Source organism: Pezoporus occidentalis, unplaced genomic scaffold, assembly GCF_034315485.1.
Source record: "Pezoporus occidentalis ecotype Australia unplaced genomic scaffold, CSIRO_AGI_Poc_V1 ctg11, whole genome shotgun sequence".
NCBI classification, from domain to species: Eukaryota; Metazoa; Chordata; class Aves; order Psittaciformes; family Psittacidae; genus Pezoporus; species Pezoporus occidentalis.
In genome coordinates, this window is record NW_026912886.1 from 7,568,398 (window position 1) to 7,596,096 (window position 27,699).

Here is a 27,699-nt window from a genome sequence, read left to right on the forward strand (position 1 = left end):
ACTGTGCTGTCAGTTGTCACCAATGAAAGGTCATCATGTGACCCCTACCTCGCATAAGGAGAGACAAGAAGCCAAGACTGTGACCCCAAACTGCAGGTATAGATCAGCCCAACGAGTATGTGAAACCCTAGCAAGTTTCAGAACAGACAATAGCTTAAGTATTCACAGTTGAATGTCACAATATCCATTACTGGGCAAAAATCTTCCTTTCTGATCCACACAGAGAACTATTTTGATGTCAGTGGAAGTTCTGCATAAAGACCAAAGTACAGAATAAGTAAAAAATCTCTGAGCCAAGTTCCTCCCATCTTCTGAACTTTGCAGGTCGTACTCTTGTTGCCCTTAGCATCTTCAGCATAAATGATTCAGAAGCAGGCGCACATCTGCGTTTTAAGGTGTACAATAACGTGGTGTCAGGTTTGGTTATCCGGTGTACATTCGGATTACAGGGTTTCCACGGCAAGGTGGAGAAATTCAGTTTTGTGGATTTTGAGGTGTCTGGATGAATAGTCTTCAAATTGCCTCATCTTTCTGTAAATAAGAAAAGGCCTTTCTACCTCTGTTGGGTGTTACGATATTTTTGTCCAACAACACCATTACATTACTGAACTTGCTTGGATTTTGCTTTATGAATAAAGCCAGGTAGTGGGGACTGTTATTGCAGTGGCATTCTTATCAGGATACTGCCATAGTGTGATCAAAGCAAAGCTGAAAAGGTCAGAGATAGCTGTGACTGAGGGAATAGTACATACCTAAAACTTTCTCTCCCGCTTTCCTGTTTAGATGTTAGATCCTGTTTTGCATGTCTGTTGGTTGTGTTTGAGAGTATCTCCATGTCAAGCATAGTTTCTGTCATTTGACTTTTCTTTCAAAAGAATCTTGGAAAAATAATCAATTACAGGACATTTATTAATTATAATAGAAGGCATGCTAATCAACTGGCCTTTTAATGTCAATCAAATGTTGGTTTAGACATTCAAGATCGTTAACAACAAACTCATCTTACAAGTCAAAACTTTTTAAATAAATAACCTGTTTCTAATGTATAAACCCTATTCTAAAATACATTAAAGATAACTGATCACTTAAAACACTTTGGGTCCAGTGCTGGGTCTCTAGTTAAATACCAGAAGTCTGGGCAAGGATCTTTCTGTCTGGATCTCTGAATGCCCAGATTAAAGCTAACTTTCTGGTCTGGGTACAGTAAATGCTGTATTTTTCAGTGTCTCCAGAGAGAGAGTTTCCAAAACAATTCAACTAGCACTGTATGCATTATAGTCTTAAGATACTTTATGAAAATTACTATTGCAAAAATACTGTATAATGATTTCAGGGATCATGACATATTATGACATTCTGGCATGATCAGCATTAGAGACTTGAACTGAAACACTGAATAGTTGATGCTCCATTTGGAGTGCAGGTACTTTGTGGTACATAGTTATTCAAGGACAATATGGGACTGTAATTTGTGAGGTATCTGCAGAGCCATGTTGCAGTTTGTAAACAATCTGAAAACAGCTTTGTCTCCAAATCATCATAACTTGAATAAACCAGTACAAGGGAGAGAGTGAGATACATGTTCTGTAGGGCAACCACTGCACTTTTTGCAGCACCAGTTCTCCCTGCTGCATGTTACATGGTATAAATCCACATATTAATGGTTTCTGTTTGATCATTTTCATTTTGCATTTATTGCTCTCAGTCTTTGACTACAAGATAAAGAATAAGGCAGCAGTTCCCAAAACATAGAAATCAGGCACTGGAATTCTGACAACTTGCGCAGGTTTTGCTCATTTCCTGTTTGTAACTCTGAAGCTGCACAGAGCACTTGTACATTCCGAATGTGTTCAGCAGCAGTTGTCGAGCCTTGGACTGAACTTCCTCCCATTTAGATGAACTACCAGGAACTGGAAAATCAAGACAATAATTAATAGAATTCCCTCCTCAAGAAACCTGGACAACCCAGTGTTACCAACTAGAATGTCTTCTCATTCACTTATCCATACTGTTCTGTGGTCATTATGTGCTTTCTATTTATTATTTGACATTTAGGTCTACATCCTCTAACTAGAATCACATCTTGATAAAACTGTGTTAGGTACCACCCCCCGCAAAAAAAAAAAAAAAAAAAAAAAGAGCTTTCTTACTAAGAATTAATATTCATGATAGTTAGGTGTCTAAATCAGCACGTTTTGGCAGAACATATTTATTTTTCCTGTCAGATTGTTCTATATTAGAGCTTCACCCTGTCTTTCCCTGGACAAGTAAGGGAATTTCTGAAGAGAAATTTTACATGTACACACATACACCCAGGAATCTTTATTGAATATTTCAGTATGAATGTATTTCTTTGCACAGTTTTCATTTACACTGACTTTCTGGGCAAGTGGGTTTTATAACTTACTGTACAAACCCACAGGTAGCAAACATCCCCCCCGCAATGATATTTCCTGGTTCAACTTAAATAAAAATTGGAAGAGAAAGTGTCAGATTTTTTGGTTTGGGTTTTTTTTTTTTCCTACACTTACATTTCACTTAGAATCATTGTGTTCGGAATTATGCTACACAGCAGCTTACCTAGTTGCAAGTGGACTATGGCAGTTGTTTTTCCTGCAGTAAGAGACCAAACATTTAAGTCTTCTATAGAATAAACATCTTCAATTTTCATCAAATCTTCCTTAATGCGATCCACATTTAAATGCCTTGGAACCCCTATGATACCAAACATAAGACAGAATTAATTCAGACTCTCAGTGGCCTTTAAAATGTCATGACAGATCTCAAAAGAGTTCATAAATTGTGATCAGTAACTTCCAGGTTCTCAATAGAGAAGAATATGCAAATTGGCATATAAAGTCAAATATGGATACAGAAATTGTACATTAACTACAGTGTTTTCTTCAACATAATTTGTCCTGTGCAGAATCTCTAGCAATAGCCAGCATTAGATCCTTTGGTGCAATGTAGACGTTACTGCAGCTTCTAACCCCTCGTAACTGGTTAGACCAGACTCTCAGCTCAGAATCTAAAAAACCAACATGCTAGGTAACCCCCATTTTCAAGAAGGGGAAAATGGATGACCCAGGGAATTACAGAGCAGTCAGTCTCGCCTCTGTGCCTGGCAAAATCTTGGAGGAGATTCTCCTGGAAGGCATGCTAAGGCACATGAAAAACAACAAGGTGCTTGGTGACAGCCAGCACGGCTTCACTAAGGGGAAATCCTGCCTGACCAATTTGGTGGCCTTCTATGATGGGGCTACAGAACTGATGGACAGGGGTAGAGCAGTTGATGTCATCTACCTGGACTTGTGTAAAGTGTTCGACACTGTCCCACACGACATCCTTGTCTCTAAATTGGAGAGACATCAATTTGATGGATGGACCACTCGGTGGATAAAGAACTGGCTGGATGGCCGCACACAAAGAGTTGTGGTCAATGGCTCAATGTCCGGCTGGAGACCAGTAACGAGTGGTGTCCCACAGGGATCGGTGTTGGGACCGGTCTTGTTCAACATCTTCGTTGCTGATGGACAGTGGGATTGAGTGCGCCCTCAGCAAGTTTGCCGATGACACCAAGCTGTGCGGTTCGGTTGATACCCTGGAGGGAAGGAATACCATCCAGAGGGACCTCGACACGCTTGTGAGGTGGGCTGATGCCAACCTCATGAAGTTTAACCATGCCAAGTGCAAGGTCCTACACCTGGGTCGGAGCAATCCCAGGCACAGGTACAGGTTGGGCAGAGAAGAGATTCAGAGCAGCCCTGAGGAGAAGGACTCAGGGGTGTTGGTGGATGAGAAAATGAACATGAGCCGGCTTCAGTGTGCGCTTGCAGCCCAGAAAGCCAACCATATCCTGGGCTGCATCAAAAGGAGCGTGACCAGCAGGTCAAAGGAGGTGATCCTGCCCCTCTACTCTGCTCTTGTGAGACCTCACCTGGAGTATTGTGTGCAGTTCTGGTGTCCTCAACATAAAAAGGACATGGAACTCTTGGAACAAGTCCAGAGAAGGGCCACGAGGATGATCAGGGGACTGGAGCACCTCCCGTATGAAGACAGGCTGAGAAAGCTGGGGCTGTTCAGCTTGGAGAAGAGAAGGCTGCGTGGAAACCTCATAGCAGCCTTCCAGTATCTGAAGGGGGCCTATAGGGATGCTGGGGATGGACTCTTTGTTAGGGACTGTAGTGACAGGAAAAGGGGTAATGGGTTAAAACTTAAACAGGGGAAGTTTAGGTTGGATATAAGGAAGAAGTTCTTTACTGTAAGGGTGGTGAGGCACTGGAATGGGTTGCTGTCGTGGTTTAAACCCAGTCAGGCAACTTGTTCACTCACTCCCAGTGAGTGGTGCCGGGCTGACAACAGTCGAGGCCCCCCCCCCACCGGGGCTCTCCCCTTCCCCGCTCCCGGAGGAACGGGGAGGAGGATCGAAAGGGTGCAACTCTTACGGGTTGAGACAAGAACAGTCCAGCAACCAATGTACAACACAAATCACCACTGCTACTACCAACTACAACAGTGATAAGGGAAAATAACAAGGGAAGAGAATATGATACCACCAGCCAAGAAACGAGTCCCACCTGGAAGCCCATGTCCTTCTGGGTAACTCTGAACCCAGGACAGTTGCCCAGGGAAGTTGTGAATGCTCCATCCCTGGCGGTGTTCAAGGCCAGGCTGGACAGAGCCTTGGGTGGCATGGTTTAGTGGGAGGTGTCCCTGCCCATGGCAGGGGGGTTGGAACTAGATAATCTTAAGGTCCTTTCCAACCCTAATTATTCTATGATTCTAGGTAGGCCCTGTGTCCTGAAACTTCTCTCTTCAGGTACCTGGTATTTTCAAATGCTCATAGCAATCCATCTGCAGCGGTTAAACGTATGACTTTCATCTTATAGATGACTTTCATCTTATAGTGCACCAATGACTGCACTGACCAAGACGTTCTAGATGTAGTACTTTCAGCACCTCTATAGTTTCCCTACTCCACCCTTTAGCTGTACAAAGAGCAGAATCAAAAATTTAAATGATCAACACACTTCAAAAACTAGTACAAAAGTACTGAATAAACTCTGTTTCCAAACAGTTTTGTTTTTATCATAGCTTTTTACTGCTCATCTTTCAGTTTTATGAGTTTGATTATATATGCCATAAGGTGTTCAGCCACTTGCTTCTCTATTTTCTTCAGAATTTCTGAAGTGACTCCTCTCTGAACTTGTTATTTCACTGTCTTTTAAATCATGTTAGTTCCAGTACCATCTCTTTTGAAACTTCAGCACCTTCAGACTTCCATGCTACCTTTAAATATCTTTTAAAAGCTAGAATCTCGTTGCTCTTATTAGATAATCATTTAAGTTTTTAATTCAGCATCTTAATATAGTGATGAAACTTAAGTTAAAACTAATACTGAATTCTGATACAAGTGCAAGGACCTTGATGTTGTAGTAGTAGTTTCCAATATAAATGCAAGTTCATTCTCTGGAGATCATGGATCTGAGTTGGAAAAATTCCCTAGCACACATACAGCCCACCTACCATCACTTTTAATAACATCTTTAATTTGAAGATTTTATAACAACTGGGATACCTATGCAAATAGCTACAACTCAAAATATCTGGAATGCACCATTATTTTGTCCTGTCTGTTTTCTTCAGCTAAATCTTAGCTGCTGCCTTGCAGCTGACTGAGGTTTCTTAAGCAAATGTCACCACTTTTGCCTTCTCAGTGAAATTCCATTTTGTTAGATTGTTATGTTGGGGTTGGGTTTTTTTTTCCTTCTAAATGACAGCAAAAGCACTTGACGTTGAAGATTTTGAGGTTCCTGGTTAAGCCTAACATAATAAACGTAAAGTCAATAATAGCTCACATGAGACAGCTAGGAAGGTGCAACTGAAACTGAGGATTTTTATCCCACCCCTAACACCTTCACTTTCTTAAGGTAAAAGTACTGTATCAAGCAGTAGTAGTTGGCATGTTAGCTGTGATAATGCAAATAATGCTGGCATCTTGCCTTCTAAGGCGCCACATGAGGTAACATGCTTTAGTTTGTGTTCAGCTTTTCTTTCCTTTTTTCCTTATTCCTATTTACACCGCTCTTTTACATGTAGCTTCACCTATGGTTAACAGTAGAAGCATGCAAGTAATACAACAGTACCTGTGAAAAGGGGAAGACAAGAGAGACATGAACAACCTGTCCAGCCATTCGTCTTATTCTTGCTTTCCCCTTTTACACACTTTCATATTCACTTTAACTTTACAAGTGATTAAAGGGCAAGTGTAGAAGTGAGACAGGGCAAATGTTCACTTAGTTAGCTGACAGCACTCAGACACACCAGAAAGTTCCATACATTTCACTTCACCATCTCCAAATGGTGAAGACCTATGACTTGTGTGATTCTGACAGAGGTCAAAGGCACCTTAAGACTTCTGTGATTTAAATGAGCCATCAAGAACCAACAGACTAAAGAAGCAAGAGGATAAACAGGTTTCCAGACTCAATCCATGTTGCTAGAGATGGTAATTATGATGTCAAAAAAAGTGCCAGTGCTCACTGGTATTTGACATGTAAAGTACTGCAGACTGTGCACAGATCTTACCTTCCAGAATAATAACTCCTGTGTCACACAGAATTCGAACTGTTGTCAAAACCACCAGTATGGAGAATACATATGTACATATAGGATCAGCAATCTTGTATTCTGGCTGCAAGGGAAGTTCCAAAGTGTTAAAGCATGTATGAAAATAAGCTCACTTACTTAAAAAGCATGACTCAGAAAATAGTTACTTCTAGCTCCAACTTTCATGAATTTTTTTTTTTTGTTTGAAGAGTTACAAAATACATAATACAGTCATTTTGTATGAATGTATGAAGCTTAAAACAGAATATCACAATATATTTGTTTAATAACTTATAAAACCAAGTCCTTTTTTAATCACCAAAATTGAAATTAAACCAATTCCTCCTGCCTCAAAGGCTGGCCATTCCTTACCTTAAAGCGTATGATGTATGCAGCCACGAGCACACCAATACTTTGTACCAGGTCCCCAAGGGCATGTACAAACGCTGCTCTGACGGCAAGGCTGCTGTGCCCGTGGCTGCTGCTATGGGCTGTGTTAGGAGAGTTCGACTGAGGTACATGAGAGTGAGGGTGGGAATGGGAGTGGGAGTGGGAGTGAAGGTGGCCAGACTGATTCAGCAAAAAACCCATTCTGAAAGGGAAAGAAGAAAAACAGGCTTTAGGGTTGGTTTTTTTTTTCCCTTTTAAACTAAAGAATTGAAAAAATAATACTTAGTATCATTTCTTGTCTTATGAAGATGTCCAGCAAAATTACATTCCAGGAGAAAGATACAGGCCATGAATGAATTAGCAGCTTATTCAGAAATACATTTATGAGTGTTAATGAAAAGAAAGGGAGATCTTACATTAAGTTAACTGCAACACCGACGGCTGCTGTAATCAGCATGATATCACCATTTATTTCATAGTCCATATGGATAGTTCTTTGAACAGCTTCATACAAGAGGAATGCCATAAGGATATAGACCAGCAGTACACTAATGATGGCAGACAATACTTCTGCAAACAGAAAGGAAACAACATTACAAAAGTGAGTCTAACCTTCTTGACATACCTTTACATACACATTATCTAGTGCAGATTTCAGCTATGAAGGACTGCTTAATGTGTTTCTGTATAGCTGTAATATGTGGTTTTAACATTATCTTACATTTACCAAATACTCATATTTTACAAGAGTGTTATGACCAAGATTTTGACGTAGGAATTATATCCAATCAGCAGGGATTTGCAAAAGGGCACATATACCTAAGTAAAGAGAAAATTAGGGAAAAAACCTCCTATTCTTTCATTGTCCTGCGCCTTCCGCTGCCGTTTACATCTGTGGGAAGTGGTTACAGTTCTCCACAAGGCTCCTGCTGTTCTGATGGGAGGTGAATAGGCCTGAATATTTTATGGGTCAGGACCTTAGTGCTGTCTGCCTCACTACCTGAGTCACGGAAGTGGGCTGCTAAGAGTGTACATAAACCTGAGGACAATGAGTTCACACTACAGTTTTAAGGTCCTACCATACAGAATATAGATATTTCCAAATGGGTCACTAGATTCCTTTTAATATTGAACATACTTTTAACTTCTAGCTTCATATTCTGAAAATGATTGCCCTATTGTAGCTGAAACTTAAAAGAGAAACAGACAAATAAAAAAGGCAAAATGCCTGACAGAGAAAACATTGGCCCAGTTAAGACTCTTGGTTATAAGCAAGTTAATATAGGATTTTACAAAAAAAACGGGAAAACCTTAATGCCAGCTCCACTGTATTGCATGTGAATTCATAGGCATGTCTGAGTAATGTGTAATCATTATGCATAGCGCTCATTACTGTCATTTGCCAGATGGATCACCAGGATCTCAGCTTTCCTGTGTGAATTCAAAGATCAGAGTTGGAATTAATTTACTTGGAATTTTAATAGTTGTTCTTCCCCCTTGTTCACACAAGTTGCCCTGATTTATTCTCCAGTAAGGGCAAAATTCTACTTGTGGCTTTACCACAGTTCTGAGAATACTGATCTGTGAAGTTCCTCACTTCTGCCTCTGCTTTTGATCCGTCAGTGTGTAGTACAACTTTGGTTACTGCTGAAGGTGTCATTTGTAACACAGAACTGCCTTAACTGTATTTATTGAATATTACAGTAAAAAACATGCTGCTATATAAGCATTTTAATATCGCCCAAATCACTTGATCCACATATGGAATTTTTAACATTGTTATGGGAGAAGAAACTCTCACCCACACGTTCAGCTGTTCAGCAGTGTGTCAGTGCCTGGACCAGTACCAGCATTACCAGGCAGTAACAAGGCTCTGGATGGCAACTGTCACAATCTCAAGATGATTTCAGAGCAACATGAAAATCCTGGAAATATCTGTGCAAGTGGCAGTGTTCTGTACAAAGCAGGCAGATTATTCAGGGCAACAGCCTGAAGAAACCTCAGTACATTCCTTAACAGGTTTTCCAGAATGCTTTTAAAAAAAATTGTGAAGCACATTAGCATTTACCAGAAAAATTACACGTTGTGGTTTTACAATTGAAAACCATGTTTTCTGAAATGGAAACCAGTGTTTCCCTTGCAGTTTCTTTCACAGGCCCACTGTAATGTCAGCATTGTAGATTTGTGCAGACATCTTTCACTTCTTCTGAAATTAACTGTATACTGTCTCAGTGGACTGACTGATTCTGTCATTACTAACATTGTGTTTGCAGCAATGGAAAAATGCCAGGTCCATATCTATGCTTAAATCTGCTCAGTGCCTCACTGAGAAGGACGTATCTCCACTTTGTGGTGAAACAGAACTATTTGGGCTTTGAGAATATAATCCTTTTTAGACATGACTGCAATTTCCATTATTTTGTCTTCACTTTTCTAACCCATTTCTGAATCTGTCAGCTTCCTTTTCACCACTGAAAATGGAATAAAACTGAAGATGGAGTATACATATTATGTACTCAAGGAGAATTCAAATAAATGAGAACTAGTGTGAATTCCCATCTGGAATTTGATGAGACACCTTAATATGCCTGTTGTCTTTACAATGCAATGTTTATGGGAACAAGTTCAAAAATTCATCGTTCTGCAAACAAAAGTCATAATGAGCACCAGAAACATTGCTCATTAGTATGTTTTCATGCTTACTGTATGTATGGATTATCTTAAAAATGAATGCACAGCAGGTCAGCAATGACAGAGTTCTTACACACATTCCTATCTTCAAACAAATGTGCCATATTTTCATTGTGACAGATGCTCGATCTCTACCCTTTTTTTAACATTCTGTCATGTTTTAACATCTTTCATGAAATCCAAGCTATTGTTGAGCCTGTATTATTTGTTGACAAGCTTCTTGCATATAGAGTATTTGGAAAGATCTGTTACAGCTTTCTTCCATTGCCAGCATTTGCTGATGTGTGAAACTGCGCCCTCAGGCCATGGCATTCAGACTCCATGCCTGAAATGAGGCAAATTGATTTCACAGATGTGACTGCAAAAAGAAACCTGTGTATAGTAATTTTGAACCATCTCATTATTCTGTACTTGCAGAACCTAGGTCAAGGTTTGGGGGTCTCTTGCAGGGCCTTTATTCACTTCCTCTTCCTTACTGCAGACATAGAAACTCCTCTCCCCACTTGCAGACTCCTTCACAGAGGGCTGCACTGTTACTATTTACACAGAATGGCTGAGGTAGAAGGGAACCCCTGGAAACTCTACAGTCCTGCTCAAAGCAGGGTCAGCTGCAGCAGGTTGCTCAGGGTTGTGTTCAGTTGGGTTTTGAGTATTTCCAACTGTGGAGACTCAACAACCTGTTCTAGTGTTTGACCACCTCCTGGCACTGGGCAGCAGAAAAAGGGGAGTAACTGCTGCAGAACTGAGAAGCTGCTCCCTTGGATGATGGGATGTTGGGCAATACAGACTAATTCTATGGGCCACATATGGCCCATGGGCCACACTGGGTTAGTCTGGCCAGGATTCCTCTTGGCATGGAGCGGGGAGAAGGAAAAAAAAAACCAAAAGGTGAGGTGGCAGGAATCCTCACGAATTTTTGTTTGCCAAGTGCAGTGGAGCCCTCAAACTGTTTTAAAACTCAGTGAAAATTTACAGAACTGAGTAAAATTTTAATGGTTAAGTAAGTTTATTTTTCTGAAGATTAACTCCTGTTTTTAAGCTAGGCCATGGCATGTTCAATGTATGTACTATTTGGCTTTAGAGAAGTCACAAAGATATATAAACTACTCATGATCTCTAAACAGGGTTAAAGTATGCATGAATGCTAGCAAACATCATTCTGAAGAGTATGAACAACTGCCAGGGGGTACGTTCAAGGTCAGGTTTCAGTGTTAAGGCATCTCCTGTCGCAAAATTAAAACTTAGTGACAGAAAAGGTTGCAATGGGAAATGCCAGCAGTGTTAATGCTTTCTTGCTAAAGCCCCAAAGATCTTTGCTAGTGTATAGAGTTATGCATTCATGCACTAGTGACTAACTGATGACAAATGACTAGGAGCGATGGAGTTGTTGAATTCTGCTGCTGTTCTAGCAGCCAAAATATGAATTGCAAATGATGACTGCACAAGACTTTGAAATTCCTTGAAAAATATCCTGTAGAATGTATAGAGCAGGGGTAGCAAAGTGTGACACTAGAAATTATCTATTTTACGAAAAATAAAGCTTTGAAGCTTTTGGTTAAATGTCTGCAAGACCTGCACCTGTATATTATGAACTATTAATATCCAGTTAGCAGCCACATGAAAGCACCCTTTATCATCATTACATTTCCAAATGCTAAGTAATGAATCCTGAAAATACCTTTCCAAGGTTTAGGACATAATTCTGTTTATACTTCTTTGTTTACACACCTAAAAGGGGCAGAGGTTAAGTAACTTATTGTATTGCAAACCATGGGACATCTTGATCTCTTCTTTGTGTGGTTTGGAGAGTGCAAGAGGAATACTGATTTATGTGGCTTCTGGCAGAGCAGAGCCCTCTAATAATATGCTCCACATAACTTTTTAGTTCTGGATTAAGATGTCATTTTTCATATTGAATAGGACCTTCTTCCAGTGTCATAATTCTACTGAAGAATGGGAGTTCATAAATCCTGGGCACTGGCAATTATCTGTTGTGAACAACAAATGACATGTACAGCTCCTAAACCAACAAGCTCCCCGGCGTGTCCCACAAGCAGCAACAGTGGTACACCAGTGAGTGACCAAAGAATGTGTCCTCTTGCTCAACAGCTTCAATTCCTGAGCACAAAGATGCACATAATGCAACAGCCCAGTAACTATGGATGGGCTATGAAACACAGCTACACATCCACCCTTATTCTTGCTGGGGACAGCTTCCCTCCTCTGAACCCTTTGTAAAATTTCTAAGCCATGGTTCATTTGTAGGAAGTCATATTTACAATGATGTCCTCTGTCCAGTTCCCCAACCTTCCTCTTTAGATTGGAAGATGAATCAAGCATTCAGAACTTAACTCTGAATCTGCTAAATCTGGTTTCACAGAGATGGAGAGGCTCATCCAGCTTCCTGTGAAACTGCCATCAAACTTTACTTCTGGCAGAGATTTACACTTTAAAAATGTATTTTTTCTATTATCTATTCCCTTGTCACAATACAACCCATGTAGTGGCTCCACAGTGGCCAGTGAAAGGACATTAGTGTCAGGGTGTTAAACATAAAGCAACTCTTGGGTTTACTGCTGCTTTCTTTCTAGTTACTTATACTTCTAGAATTAGATTATCTTTACAGTTGCTTAAAATGCTGATACCTACATACCTAAGCGATGAAATCCAAAAGTGAACCTCTTTGTGGGAGATTTTGCAGACAGCCAGAGAGCAAGCAGGGTCAAAATAATACCGCTAAGATCAGTTAACATATGAAGTGCATCTGTCATAATTGCTAGACTGTTAGCAACATATCCACCTGAAAAGAAAGTTGGAAAAGTCAGGACATACAACATTAATGAGTGTAGATAATATCCTTTTGGCACAGCTTACAGTTACTTATTTTCAGAACAGTACATTAAGTGCATGAGAGCTCTTGTTGTAATCACTAAATGGGGTATTTTGCCATTGCAATCAAAATGCCATCCTATAATTTAAAGCTACCATAGTTACAAGCGCAGTGAAGTGTGCTTTCTGTTAAGAGTAACATAGAACGGATTCCCTCCTGTCATTCTCACAGACTACTTGCATCGTAACATTTGCTAGATCAGGACCAAAGCAGTTTTGTTTCTTGTCTCTGTGTGTTAATGTGCATGTGTTTAATAGTTGATCCTTTCTGTTAAATATTTTGACATTATGGAACAGGGACAGAAATCCAGTGACTCAGTGGCAAGTAGATTCACCCTGCCCCCTTATTATTACATTATCTTGTAACCTTCATTATTCCCTGTCCTGGCAGGGCTATGTTCTGCCAATACATACTGAAGGCAGTGACTTTCACTTGAACAGCATTTTTCTTTGTTATTTATTACCATAATTTTTCTCGTAATTATGAGCTGTATTGAGACAAATAACCTCAGATCAAAGGTTAGTATCTTTGTTCCAATTCAGCTGCTAATGCTGTTGTATGGGCAAGAGATTTAAACAATGTGACTCTCTTAAGCACCCCTTATCCAAAGGGGAATCAAGGACAGGCTTCCTTGTCTTCCATATGCATGAAGTTAAGCCCATTTTCTCAGAAAAGATCTCATCTTTAGTGTCAGCTAAGTTATGATTTACTTTCTCTTTTTACCTTGAGATTGACATTCAGCCTGTAAATTCTCCTGAGCAAAGCATGCAGCTGGCATGCCATTTGGCAGGCTTGAGGCTCCAACTAACATTTCGAGTAAAAGTATCTTCATCTACAATTAAAACTGTCTTAGTGAGGAGGCTGACCATGAGGAAATAGCAAAGGGACATTCATAACTGGCTGACTGCTTTCAAGACGAGTCATAAAACCTGTGTGTGTATGGCTGTGTGAGTATGCACACACCTGCAGCCTGAGATACCCTCTCCAGCCAAACACAGGCAGCATGGCTGATGCTGTAGTATTGCTTGTACTGTAGGTAACTACCAAATACATAGTTCAACTAGTTCCCTTCCTCCATCCCCCCCTTCTTCAGTTGTTCCTGTTTCTAAGTCAAATTCACCTAAGGCTGAAATTTTTCAAAGGCCATCACAGCTCAAAAGTTTTTAAGATTTAGCAGTTCATCAACTTTTTGGGTTATGCCCTCCCATTCTGAATTAATTTCTGTTCTCGTGTAATTTTAAATAATTACTTAGAAATATGCAACTCGGCCTCTTCTACAGTCAACACAGAGGAAACAAGAATTTGTATCTAAAGCATTCAAATCAGCTTACATATGTGATCATTTAGAGTGTGTATGTTAATTCCCATGTATTAATTTTGAGAATCACTTCTGTCTGAGATGAGTCAGTTTCATTTCAGCTAGCCTTGCACTTTGACAGACTTCAGAAATAAAATGATAAGGAAGGAATTTGGATACTGAAGCAATCGTAATGCAGCATGTGGACTAAGAAAACATAACTGAAATTTATGAAATTCTGAAATCAAAGGTTCTCTCTTTCCAAATGTATTGGTTCATTTCTTGGTTAAAGGTACTGAGTCCTGAGGGTTGTTAAACACCATCGGCAACTTGGGAAAAAGAGACATCTACAACCTGTACAAATAGACAGCTTGATGGCTCAGCACTGCCTTCAGTGACCTGTGAAGGACAGCAGTCCTCCTCATGAACAATCAATTAAAAATCTCTACACATAGCTGAAAACATCAAAACCCTGCCAGAAAATCTAACTAGGACTTGCAATATGTTTTTCATTTTATGATGCAAAATGATTCCCACGAAGCGTAAGTTGTTATCTGACTTGCAATGACTGTTCGTCAAATTAAACAACACGCACTGAGGTGGCCTGGGGTAATGAGCTTGGCTGTACTCTGGAAAACAATCACGATTTCACAAGGAAGCTGTTGAAACAAGATTTCCTTCATCCTGACCTTAGTAACAGACAGCAGGAAGATTTTTACTGAATAACTGAATCACCTGATAGGGTCTTCTGCCTTTTTTTCAGAAGCTAAGAAGAGAAAACTGTCAAAGATCACGAAAAGAAGTCAATTAAAATGTCCTACGGGATTAAACAAAGTTTCCCAAATACCTGAGCTTCAGATCAATGAAAAAGTTCCAAAAGTTGAAACCAAGCAGACAGAACACAATACAGGGCCGGAATGAAACAGTTAAAACAGGTGGTGAGGGCACTGACCCAGGACTCAAGGGCTCCATCTTTAATTACTTGTTCTGCTGCTGATTATTTGCCCTATGACAAGTCATTCAGGTCAAGATCCACCCAAGTAGAGATACCCGAGTCCTCTATTCATTGGTTGTGGAAGTTGGACACAAAGTATTCCAGAGGTCTGGCCCTTAGTACTGTGTGCCTCAGTGCCCAAAACATGAAATAGGGCTGGTGGTACATACATACACCTTATGTTTTACTCTCAACACCTATTATTCCTAGATGTCCCCCTGCATTACCTATGGAGAGATCTACAACAGCGTGAATCGGACCCAAAGTCCCCAACAGATACACCCTAGTGACTTCAGCATCAAGCTGCTGGCAGCTCAGAGATATTATTCAATAAGGGGCTCTTAGGCTGAACTAAATTCAGTGTTTATCAGATCTCTGTTATGAATATAATCAGATGAAATCATGGTTATGTTAAAAGATATCAATGTCTGAGGTACAACACTATGTTCCTTATCAAATTTGCCTGAGTTTATGCTGAACCAAAATCTCAGCCAGAGAAAAAAGAGTATAAATGGATAGCACAATTCAGCATATGCCCACAAAAGGTTTAATGGAATTGCTTTATCCATGGATGGGAAAGCTTATCCATGATAAGCTGATGCACTGTGGCACTGTCATTAATGACTAACCACACACTGAGATTTTGAAGGACAAACCCACTTCTTTCCACTAACCCACATTCTTTGGCCCCCCAGTAAAACTTGTGCAGATATAGTAAGTATTCTGGTCTGTCTCTGAAAAACAGACTGGATTTTTTCCTACGTATGTGGGACAAACTATGTAATTTATCATTGAGCCATGATTTTTCTCCATGTCATCTTACAGAAGTTTCTGTCTTAAAGATACAATTCACAGCTGTCGTACAAGAAGTGATCTGTGATCACAAGCTCACTTCACACAAGCAAATGTCAGACCTATAGACATTACTGACCGAATATGCATAGGTGTGGAGGAGGATGTAGGTCCCAGGCTACTACACCTGAGGCATCTCTGTTCTTTATTTCCAGAAAGTTTTTATGACTTGACTTTTTTCCCACTAGTGAATTATGGTCAATAATTCATACGATTAGCTCTGATTTAGACTTGCATGTTAAAATTAAAGCAATTTAAAGGCAACTAATTGTTATAGTTGCTACAGAGACCTGGCTCAGCACACACATCAATGTCCTGGCACTTAGTAATGCTCTCCATGACTTCAAATCTGGGGATGAGAAAATTTAAGCATTCTTCAGGAGGCTGCACAGTACTGAGCAGACATGTGCACTGAAGGGTATGGACATACCCAAAAGACAGATGGTAACAGGATGCTGATATTGATAAGTGAATGGAGATTGAAAGATAAATACTAGCCTTTGTAAAAATGATTAGCTAATGGAAAAGGAGTAACATCTCCTAGCTCATCTGTGCATCCAGGGCACCCTCAAATTTATTTCAAGCCTGTGCTGCTGTAGCCTATGAAATGAAGCACAGTCCTGCACAGTCCTGTACAAGCTGCTGTCGAGTGCACAGATTCTCTTTTACCTGCATAGCAAACGATAGTGTGACTTTATCAGGGAGCAATAAAAGCTGCATTTGATCACCAGATTAATTCTTCTGACCAACAAGCCACCAGATACCTATACAGGAACAGATTTCCAGGTAAAAACCCACCATGCTTCTGCCAAATACTAACCAACAAACCCCACAAATAATTTAATCAAACTACTTGGTATTCTTCCCTGTTGTAATGGGAAGTGTTAAAATACCTATTAGTTTAACTGACTTTGTGTATATGATTTACGCCTGGATGGAGAATACACTGGTCTCGAGTGCGGCAGGACACCAGGCAGTTGTCAGGCGGGTGGATTCTTATGGCATCCACTCTGATAGCTCTGGGTTTGGCTTTTTGGTTATAAGAAACATTGTTGGTGAATGAGGGTTAACCGTCCCCCAGCATTAGTTTTGATATTATGGTAAATGTCACACTTATTTCCGTCTTGCTGCAAACACAGCGAGATTTTATGTCAGTAGTTAATACTGAGGATGAAATTGTTCATCTTTTTTTTAATGTCTATGATAAAATGCTGCTTCTCCCTTGCTAGTAACACCTTACAAATTTACAAGAAAAACTTACACAAAGAACTAAAAAGCCATTATACATGCAAAAAAAAAAATCCCATTTATGCCGTCTGGGGGACTGATGATATTCAGGTGAGAGAAGCTGCAAATTCCTCTTTCTTTTCTTGCATGGAAAATACAGGTGGACTTTGTTCCTCCTCACTCTCTGAACTTGCAACTAATCTTTGATCTCTCTACATGACAGACCGTTTCTCTTAATAACTACCGAAAGCCAGGGCTGTGAAAGCCTGACAGGCTGCGTGGTCCATCCGGCCGACAGAGCCCCCGACTCACCTACGAGCTCCCCGGTCATAAAGAGGAGGTAGAGGAGGGCAGCGAGCGTCAACCGCTTCTTCACCGTCCTCTGCCTGGAGCGCTCTCGCCGGCTGCTGCAGCCGCCGCAGGGGGCTGGCCGGCCGGTGCGGGCTCCGGCCCGCTCCAGCAGGGACTCGTCGTCGGAGGGCAGGCCCAGGGGCGCCCCGGCCACCGGCGTCTCCGGTGCCGCCTCAGAGGCATCGTCCGACACCACCACCCGCAGCTTGTTAAACCGAGGGAAGTCCTCGTCCCCCGCCTCGTCCGAGAAGTCAAAGGCACTGGAGTCGTTCAGGAACAAGGGGTCCTCGCTCCTCCGCAGCAGGGACTTGATGCTCCTCCAGAGCCCGGGCCCAGCCATCGCGGCGGAGCCCGGGGGCCTCGCCGGCTGCTGCCGAAATCTCCCGCGGGAGGCTCCGCTGGCGCTGCTCCCCCTCGTAGGCGGCACCCGTCCGTTCGCCGTCCCGTCAGGGCATGTCCCCTACATCGCTGTGCTGTACCCTGCGCAGCGCGCACCGGCGCTACCGATCCACCCCACCGCCTCCGCGCCGGGCACCGCTGGCGCTGCCACCCCCGGAGCGCCGAGCCGCCCGCGGAGCCCGTGTCCCCGCCGCGCGGAGCCGGCGCAGCCCCGGTCAGGGCGCAGGGCCGCCTCCCCGCCGGCGCAGGGGGAGCGCCACAGCCGCGCGCGTCACACCCATCAGCGTCGCGCTCCGGGCACCGCTGCGGGGGAGACCGCACCCGAACCCCTGCGCGCTCCCGCGACCGGCGCTGCCCCCGTGCTATTCCCGCGGAGAGGCCGGGCCAACAGGCGGGACACGGCGACCCTTGCGCGCCCGCCGACCGCCGCGGCCCCGGCCAGCACTGCGCCTGCGCCGCCCGCGCGGGACGACCGCCGGTTCGAGTCCCGCAGCCACCGCCTCGCCGCGCCCTGCACCGAGCGCGGAGGTGGCCGGCAGGCGGCGGGGGGGGTCGCCAGGTGCTGTAGTGGTCAACCCGAGATTAGCCCGAGAGGCTGTTTCCGTCCTTACGTGCGCCTGTGCGCGGTGGATATATGTCATGCGAGGTACAGGCTTTCAACTGGAAAAGCCATGAAATCCAAGAACTATGTTGGCAGACAAGCAGTTAGTTCTTTCACATACGCTGGAAGGTGAACTGCAGAGTTCCGTGCTCTGGCTTCAAATTTGAAGAGTCACAAGTTTGCATTGTGTAGCGTAGCTTCTTTCTCTCCCCGTCAAAGGCATGGCACTTCATGCCATTTGCAGCAACTCCCAACAGTTATGGCAGTGTCGTGTCATAGGGAGAAACAAACCTCAGAGGCCCTGCTGTCATATAATTCCTCTCATAACTGTGCTTTAACTTAAGAATAATTAGATTTTTGCCTTTATTAATTCTGTTATGCGTTTATTCCCCCTCTTTGCTGGTCTCAATACCAGAAGTTTTCTTCTAATTTCCATCCTACACATACTCAGTGCCGGTTTGTACCTATGGCCAAATTCTGTTCCTGTGTCAGTCCCCTAAGTCATAAATACTTCTGGAAAATCATGCCTGCCTGAGGAAAAGGACATATCCTGGGTTTTGACCTGGTTGGAGGAAGTTACCAAGTGAAGACCAGGGTTCTATGGAGCTGCAAGATTTTGGAGAAAGGCACTCCCTTTCTGGTCAAGAGCTGATAGCAGACTCTGGCACACATCGGGGCAGTGCTACAGGACATGGAGCGAGCCCCTTCTTGGAACAGGCCCTGCAGGAGGGGAGTCGAGTGTGGTAAACTTCCTGATGTTCTCCATAAAGGTGTCCAAAAATAAGCATTATTGCATTTTGTCTGAGCTCCCTTGGTGCTTTACAAGGTGGCAGCTTTCCTGAGGATGTAATCCCAAATTCTTTCTCAGGTTGGATAAAGGTGCCATTCCTGGCCTTTTTGCCCACCTCATAATTCCCCCAGCAGGGTTGCCAGCACAATTGTTTTGGGGCCAGATGATGAACTGTGTCCCTGAAATGGGGCAGAATTTTAAAATGCACATTGGAGGGGTCTGAGATATATTTGTATGTGTGACTGAGATGGCTTCTGTGATCACAACTTGCATAGACACCCATATGGCAGCTGAGGGGGCAGCGAGCAGTGTGGGAGTCAGCCTGAGCAGTGAGGCTGGGCCCTGTGCAGCCAGCCTTGCTGCCCAGGGAGAAAAGCACTCCGACTGTGTTCCAAGTTCAGCCATTCTTAATGGTTTTGTTTGCCTCGCTGGGTGGTTTAACTCTCTGTTTCACCACTTGTACCAGCACAAGTGCATGAGGATGCACACACATAAGAGACCAGCCAGGCAGGGGCTTGCAAAACTACTGCTTGTAAAACTCATCAGGGGGTGGTACAATAGGCTCATGCTCCATCCTGCTGCTGCTTCTGCAGGATCAGAAACTTCTCACACTGAGGAAAGGCAGCATGTCGGGGGGCTTAACACCCTAAACCAGCAAACCAAGGTTTGCCAGCCTGCCTTTTACTGAATAACTAAGACCAGATTTTTCTGAAGCATTGTCAAGAACCAAAGCATGCATTGTCAAGATGAACCTCTACTGAACAGTGCCTTTTGTAACAGCCTGTCCATTTCCTCACATTCTGCCCATGGATGGGTAGAAGAGCTGTCAGCTGAAGAGTCTGGGTTCTTCAGTTTCCTTGGGGTAGCTCTGTTGCTGCGTAGGGACTATAAATCCCTTCAGCTCATTTTTCAGAGATGTCCTCAGGAAGGTTTTCTTTCTGACTAATTAAAGCTTTTTCATTGTATGGCTCCATGGATTATGGAGTTTGTTGTTGCATGGTAACTTATTTTTAGATAGCAATGGTAATGCTAGTACTGACTTTGCACAACTCCTTGAAATTAAGTATTTAGACCAACAGGTAACTGCTTTTTGTTAGTTTGACCAGATATTTGTGTTCCTTATTATAGGGTTCACTTAACTTCCTTTTCAAACATCTTTTTGTCTTAGAATAAAACCTTACCTAATTCTTCACAGGATAATGAACTTGGGAATGCACTTGGGAAATAGTTACTGTGAAACAGAGAACATTTTGCAGAGGAAAAGGAGCGAGAGGCTTTCTATCAATCTCTTTTAGGAGCATTTGAGTTGATAACTAGTTAAATTTTAACTTGCCTAGAAAAACAGATGCCAATTTTATATTCCAATCCTTAGTCTATTTCTGCAAGATGTGGGAGGGCCTGGAACAGGCACAGCAGGAGCACAAATCTGAAACTCCCACAGCTCAAATGAGACTATTTCAGAGTGATTATCTCACTGGTTCTTACTAGAAATTCCATCTGGAAGATGAGAAGTCTTTCCCAGTGAAACTTTCCAAAACTTTTCTGGTTTTCCCCATTGCTAACCAGTTGTAATTGAAAATTTGATTTGAGTCTTAAGTTAGTTGACAAGTCCCTGTTGTTGCAGTCCAGCTTCAGACCAGGCCTTTGATGCTTTTTTAAAGCAAAAGCCAAAAAAGAAAGAAAACCAGGTCAGGTTTTAATCTGATGACAAAGCAGTGACGAAACTGTGAACAATAATTACGTAGAATATATATGTGAAGAAAAATATAAATGAAGTTGCAATGATCTTGTTAAAAGTGTCAACTTTAAGGATCATAGATCATCTTCAAGTCCTTTTTTTTTTTTTTTTTGCCTGTTTTTGAAAAGCACTACTGGGACTACCTGAATTTCATTTAATCTTGAAGATTTGGGCATTTATGGAAATAATGCATTCAAACACTTTGTGAGTGGTGCCTTCACTGGTTTCTTTACATAGCTGTGCCTGACTTTCCTAAAAAGACCTTTATAAATGATAGAGAAAAAATATATAAATCTTACCATACCAGAAAATGTTTTACCAATAATAAAATACATAAAGTTATTATTACTCTTACAGACTGCTGGGCTACATGCAGAGACAGGTACATACACGAAAACTAGCTCAGATTCCTTTTCACTAAGGAACAAAAGCTGAAAGTAGTGAACAATCTGCATGATTACTGGAGAACAGAACGCAGATGTGTGCAGAGCAGGAGACAGCATGTCCTCAGGAGGGGCTGCCCTGCAGCGGGGTTGGTTGGGGTTTATCCCTTGGCAGCAGCACTCGCCGACTTGCCCTGTGCGAACCGCCCGGGACCTGTTATTCCCCAGCACCGTAACTCCACCGGCCGCTGCTGGTCGCCTCCACCTCCTCTCCTCTCCTCTCCCCTCCCCTCCCCTCGGCTCGGCTCGGCTCGGCTCGGCTCGCTGCACCACCACCGCCGGGAAGGCTCTGCGCTGAGCACCCAACTTGCCCCTTTGGCTCTTCCCCTCGGCTGCCCCGCCACTCACGGGCGTGCCCCCACTGCCCACCGGCACTGCCCCAAGGCAGCTCTGTGTGTGACACCGGCGGCTCCGCCCGGCCCGAGGCAGCACCCGCCCCCCGACCGGGGCTTCGAGTGTCCGTCGAGCTTCATTTCCGCATCCGGCCCATCCAGTCAGCTGCGCGCTCAGGCAGCTCTATGGTGCGGCGCCGGGTAGGGAGGAGGCCCGCGCGGAGTCATCCTGCTCGGTGACGGCGGTTACAGCCCCGCGGCTCCCTGCGCCACCGCCTCGACTCGGTCTCCTGCCCTGCGGCAGGGTGCGGCAGCGATGAGCCTCGCGGAGCGGCCTGAGGAGAAGGTGTTGGCGACCGCGGGCACCCCCGTGCGCTCGTTGGGTACGTGAGGGGCGGCTGGGCTGCCCCGGGCGAAGGCGGGTGCGGAGGGTCGGAGGAGGGGCTGGGGCCACAGGCGGCTGGCGGCCTTGGCAGAGCTGAGCGGCCAAGCACAGCAAGGTCAGAAGGCTGGGGCCGGATGCACCGGAGACCGAATGCGTTCCGGAGCCACTGGCTCCTTTTGTGCTGTGCGGTGTGGCCTGTGGATCGAAGTCCTGTGTCTTCAGTAGGTCTGCACGTAGTAAATAACCATAGTTTGCCCATACGAAATTTACAGTAATTATTATCTAATGCTTGCAGACTTTTAAAGTTAAGCGTATGTGGTGTTTTGATGAAGTCCGAGTATGTTTTGAGTGACAGGCTAAGACCTTTACTCAGCAGGCCTGGTTTATTCCCTAACTTTGAAAGCAAAGGGTGGCAGTGTGTTAACATTTAAGTATTCTTGATGCATGGCCAGAACAAGTGATACTGTCCCTCTTTTTCCTCTGTAGACTAGAGGAGTTTTTTATATACATAAGATGTCTTTGGAACACTCTTACTTCTCTCTTTTTGCTCTGCTCATGTTCAGAGAAAACTGTTCACTGGGAAGTTCATGATATGGGACTGGGAACAAGGGTGGGATGAAGAAGGACAGGGAAGAGGAGGCACAGTTGATAAAGTGTAAGGAGGTATAACTTCAGTGTTGAAACGCTTTTAATTTTTAAACAGGAAAATCCAGCTGTTTTAGGTGAAACATTAAGTGCATGCTGACCTGTCACTGTTTTTTGGTGTAGATCCTAGTGATGCATCTCCAGATGAAGGGGTAGTAGAAGATCTGCCTTTGATAGACGAGAAAGCTGTGGAGCAGCTGACTGAAGGACTGCTTTCTCATTATCTGCCTGATCTTCAGCGATCAAAATCAGCACTACAGGAACTTACGTAAGCAAATTTGTAAAACCAGCTTGTTATATGTGCATACTTTGTTTGCCACGTTTTTTGGGGGTATAATGTTCTAGCTGCCCTTAAGCAGGATATAGCTTATTGAAGCATTTCTGTGTTCTGACTATAGATCCTTAATATTTAAGTGATTTGCGTGAGTATTGGAGTTGTAAAAACTGCAGTGTGTCCTATCAGAGCTTGTGTAATGTTAAAACACTAAAATCTCCTAAGCCAGGTATAATAGAAGACACATAGATTTCTTAAATCCTTCTTCATTCCTGTAGAGGCAAGTCTGCTGAAAGCTGGATTTGTTTTACTTTCAGAGATGGAATTCATATTCAGGGCACCTGGTAGTGTGTGGTATATTGTTTGTTGTCCTGTTTCTGAACTGTGTTGCAAAAGATGTACTTAGAGAATATAATTTAGGAGCTAAAGAGGGAAGAGTTCTCTGTATGTTGTCGTCTTGCTGATAGCTGAGAATAGTTTATTTCAAACATGAGCTGGATCTGCTATGGATGCAGAGATGCTGGAAAGGACTTTAAACCTATCTCCTTGGGCTTTGCAGGGTATATTGATTTTGGTTTCAAAATGCGTGATGGGGTTATGCTGCTGCCAGAGATAGCCTGTGTCTGGAAAGACTTCAGCTGATTTATGTGGTGTGAAGGATCCTCAATAAGCACCAAGGATCAAATAACTTAGTCGTGTAACATGATGCAGAAGTACCCGAGTGCAAAGTCAAGAGCTAATTGTTCTTCCCTTCATTCAACCAAGGGCATTTACTCACTGCAGCCTGCAGAGTGCATGCTCAGGTTTTTGGGATATCTATCTTGGATATCCATGCTGTACAATGCCAGCTGAATTTGTGTGTACTCAGCTGGGATTTTTCTAGGACCACTTACTCATGTCTATTGAAATTGCCTACCAATGCATAAAAGGGATCTGATATTGGGAAACATGTATTTATATTGTTGTGATCAAAAGTTGTATTTATTTAAAGGGGTGGTTAAAAAAGAGTATATGCTGCTTTAGTTTGGTTTTATGCATCTTTTCTTTGTTTCAGACAGAACCAAGTGGTATTGTTAGAAACATTAGAACAGGAGATTTCAAAGTTCAAAGAGTGTAACTCCATTCTTGAAATCGATGCTTTGGTAAGTGTTACTAATGCTTTCTTAAATCTCTATTAGTGTAGATTTTATTGCTGAAGCATTAATAGCAACTTGTGTTTTTTCCTTCTTAATGACCTGCAGGAAGAGAACCAACCAGTTCAGGTATTCAGGATAAATTATTGCTGGAGAGGGTGCAGAACCAGCATGTTCCCCTTAAATAGGAAGAGTAGTGGGGGAAAAAAAAAAAGCAGGCTCAGGCAGTGGTAGTAAGTCCAGTTGTCAAAAATTAGCAGCCAAAGCAAAGGTATGCCATTTTTCAATAGAACTGAGGCTCCCATAAGAGCTCTGTGCACCTTTCCAGGCTAGCAGGAAGGTGGCATGAAACACTGGTATATGGTGCATAAAATGGTAATATTTTTATTCTGTTTAACAAGTCTTAATCCAGCAGATTACTGGGTGTACCTGCTGTAATATGGCAATTTTCTATAGTACATGTAATATGTAAACTATATATAAACTTGAACATGTTTAATCCATTATCAAACTGTTCTGGTAATCACTGGTTTTGATTGCTGTTTGCTGTGTAGCTTCATAGAACAACTATTCCAACTTGACAGTTGTTGCTTTTAACGGTTATGGTTTTTTTTAAGTTTTCAGAAGCTAAACACTATCACAGCAAGTTGGTGAATATTAGAAATGAAATGATGATGCTCCATGAGAAGACAACAAAGCTAAAAGTGAGTGGGATAAATATTTTTACTTTCCAACATAGATATCTATTTACTTATGAATTATTGACTTTGATTTTTGGATGCACACTGAAAGTTCTGATTAAAATAGAATCCTCAATCAACCAAAGTGGAATTTTTCTGTGGTGCTAAGCCATGTATGTTTTTAAGCTTTTATTTACTCCTACCTGTGCTTGAGCAGTGAATCTGAGCATCATTGTCATGTTCAGATAGTATCATGCTTTGTTCTCTTGCTTAATCCACTCTATTCCAACTAGTTCTTTTCATTTTTTCAGTTTCTGTGCCTCTTTAATGAAAACTAGATTGTCATAAATGTAAGGATTTTTCCTTTTTAATGTAATGTCAGCAGTGACATAAATTCACTGACTTCATCCTATATAGGCAGTCTCTGGTTACATTATGGCAAGATTAGTCCTTTGGTACATTCAGCAAAAGGATTTTCTCTGGGAGGCAATAAATTGCCTGATATGCCCCTTGTCTGGTGCATGCAAAGGATGACTTCTAGTGAGAGTGAAGGGAATCCAGTTTGTATTTTCCCTGTGTAGGTCACAAATTTGCCATTCTTGAACAGTAAGATAGAAGTGGGAGGGAGGAAGAAAAAATGAAGTTTATGCAGCATTCAATCATAAGCAGGGTGGATTGGAAAAGATAACGTTAAGAGGATGGGAGGGCTTTTGTTTGTGGCTCCAACTTAAATACAGCTATAAATTATTATTGCAGCTATATTATTTTCTTGTCTTTTCTGTTTAGAAAAGAGCACTGAAGCTGCAACAAAAGAGGCAGAAGGAAGAACTAGAACGAGAACAACAACGTGAGAAGGAACTTGAAAGAGAGAAGCAGTTAACAGCAAAACCTGCTAGGAGGATTTGAAAGCAGAGCATGCAACAATCTCTCTGAATTAATAGCTTCTGGATTTTCTGGAATTACGGCAGATGCCTCTCAAATGAGGCTATAGCTGTTACTAGCAACAATCTACTTTCTAGTATTATAAAGTCCAGAATGGTAATAATAGGGTGGGTAACATGCAGATTTTTTCATTTCAGCCATTCAAGTTGCCTTCTTTTGTAATATTATGCAGTTTGATATATAATGTAAGTTAAATTTTGTATATCTATGTGTATATAGGGGAACTTGGGCTTCACAGTTCTAAATACCTATAATTTTTTTTTCATCTGTTGTTCTTGTGTTTAGAATTCTGAGATACTCTTGGTGACTGGCACATACACACAACACAATACCAGTTAAAGTTCAGTTCTCATCACCAGACTTCAGTGGCTGCCCATTTCACAGTTGAGATCTCTTTGGGTTCATAAGTACTGACTCTTTGTGCAGTCTCAGTTTGGTCTATGTCTACTGAACTGAAGAAAGTTCCAGTGTATTTCCCTTAAAGCTCACTTTACTGCAGCAGTCTTTCTCTTTTTTTTGCTTTATGTAACTTCTGATTAAATTCTCAGCTGGATTGGTGCGGGAGGGAAGCAGGACACTAAAGGTCTCAAAACTGATTTGTGCACAATGCAAAGATGAATGAATTTGTGCTTCCACAAACATTGGAGTCAAACCAAGAATCTCTTACTTATGTAATGGTCCAGCAGGATGACTGTGTGGTCCATGCAGATTTCTGGAAGATTAGAAGGTGTAGTTTCCTCATTCTGTGTGATGAAATAAAACACAACCAAAATGCAACAATTTCCACTTCACATGAGTTGCAGTTACACATAGGGAAAACTACTGCGTTTGTTTTTTTTTCCTTAACCCATGTTTCACTTGCACTTCAGGGCTGTGTAAGAGAATTTCTGTTACACTGTCCTTGCCCAAGTTGGCGATTAGTAGTGTGTACTGATGATACATGTGGAATAGAGGCTGATGACCTTTTCTCTGAATGTAATTGCTCTCTTGCAGCACTTGGTGTGAGCTCCCATTCAAATGAAAATACATGTTGTCTAGACTGGTGAAAGAACTTAAACTATTGGTTCCTACAATCTAAGAAACTGCTTATTTTATATCTGTGGTGATTTTTTAGTACTGTACAATTGGTGTGTTTTGAAGTAAGGTGAAGGGTAATCCATGTAAACTTTTACATAAGATCTCTATGGTGAGGTATCAGAGGGCGTCAGTCAATTTTTTTTACACAGTGTGCACCTACTTGCACTCTTCTGTATTGCAATTTTCTGAGCTTATTTCCTGTTCTTGTCATGTTTTTCTGTGAAAGACACTTTAATGAGTAATCACCCAACATGAAAGGTAAACTGGGATAATGTTTTGGAGCAAGGAGAACAAAGTACTTGAAGTAGTCTGAAGAGACACTGAAATGCTGTTACAGGAGCAGTAATAGATTAAAATTTTTCACAGGTACTTTTCCTGTAAGTTGACTGGTGTCTGTTCATTGCCAGTGGATTGTTGGTGTGTGCTGCGGTTTGTATTTCTAAGAGAAATGTACAGAATTTCCACAGTCCCTTTTTGGAGTGGAATGTACATGACTAAATGTTATTTTAATATTTTATTTTGTAATTTAATTTCAAAACTAGATTCTGGGAATTTAAACAGTTCCTCCTAATGTATAACGTGAAACTAGATGCCTCAGTATCCAAATTGGGATTAAATTTCTGGGGTATTTGTTTGGGGTTCTCTCATCTAGAACCCAGTATAGTGTTTCAAGTGGTGGTCTCTTTGTGAAGAACTGGCGGGTTTTTGTTTTGTTTCAAAAATTGTGGCTACATTTACTGAAAATGGAGAATTTTAAGCACAGAAATTCCGATCAAAGGAATAAAAGCTGGCAGTGCTTGCCTGAGGAATCACATACGTAAAAATGTAGTAATTTTTCATGTTGTGGTAAAATCTGTTTTCTGTATGAATAAGTAATTTTACTAAATAATCTTTTTGTAATAAAGGAGGAAATTAATATATGGGGGGGGCAGTGTTTGGTCTGTTCACATAACTTTTGT

At 42.1% G+C, this 27,699-nt stretch overlaps 2 protein-coding genes across 4 annotated transcripts; one reads left to right on the forward strand and one right to left on the reverse strand.

Moving 5' to 3' along the window:
• Positions 1–588: 588 nt before the first annotated feature.
• SLC30A4 (solute carrier family 30 member 4) lies at positions 589–17,893 on the reverse strand. The gene is made up of 7 exons (XM_062629147.1): positions 17,263–17,893; positions 12,344–12,490; positions 7,416–7,569; positions 6,982–7,201; positions 6,589–6,694; positions 2,581–2,715; positions 589–1,910 (listed from the first exon to the last, which is right to left on the reverse strand). The coding sequence occupies exons 1-7, from the start codon at positions 17,639–17,641 to the stop codon at positions 1,756–1,758; spliced, it is 1,296 nt and encodes a 431-aa protein (XP_062485131.1). The 5' UTR covers positions 17,642–17,893; the 3' UTR covers positions 589–1,755.
• A 3,910-nt stretch (positions 17,894–21,803) lies between these two features.
• Positions 21,804–27,357, forward strand: BLOC1S6 (biogenesis of lysosomal organelles complex 1 subunit 6). Of its 3 annotated transcripts, none has more exons than XM_062629316.1 (5): positions 21,804–21,987; positions 22,758–22,902; positions 23,963–24,050; positions 24,659–24,745; positions 25,508–27,357. In XM_062629316.1, exons 1-5 carry the CDS (start codon positions 21,921–21,923, stop codon positions 25,625–25,627), a joined length of 507 nt encoding a protein of 168 aa, XP_062485300.1. In that variant the 5' UTR covers positions 21,804–21,920; the 3' UTR covers positions 25,628–27,357. The 3 variants fall into 3 exon arrangements, with proteins under 3 accessions (XP_062485300.1, XP_062485293.1, XP_062485303.1); XM_062629309.1 differs by lacking the exon at positions 21,804–21,987 and adding an exon at positions 22,105–22,214; XM_062629319.1 differs by lacking the exon at positions 21,804–21,987 and adding an exon at positions 22,409–22,644.
• The last annotated feature ends 342 nt before the right edge of the window (positions 27,358–27,699 follow it).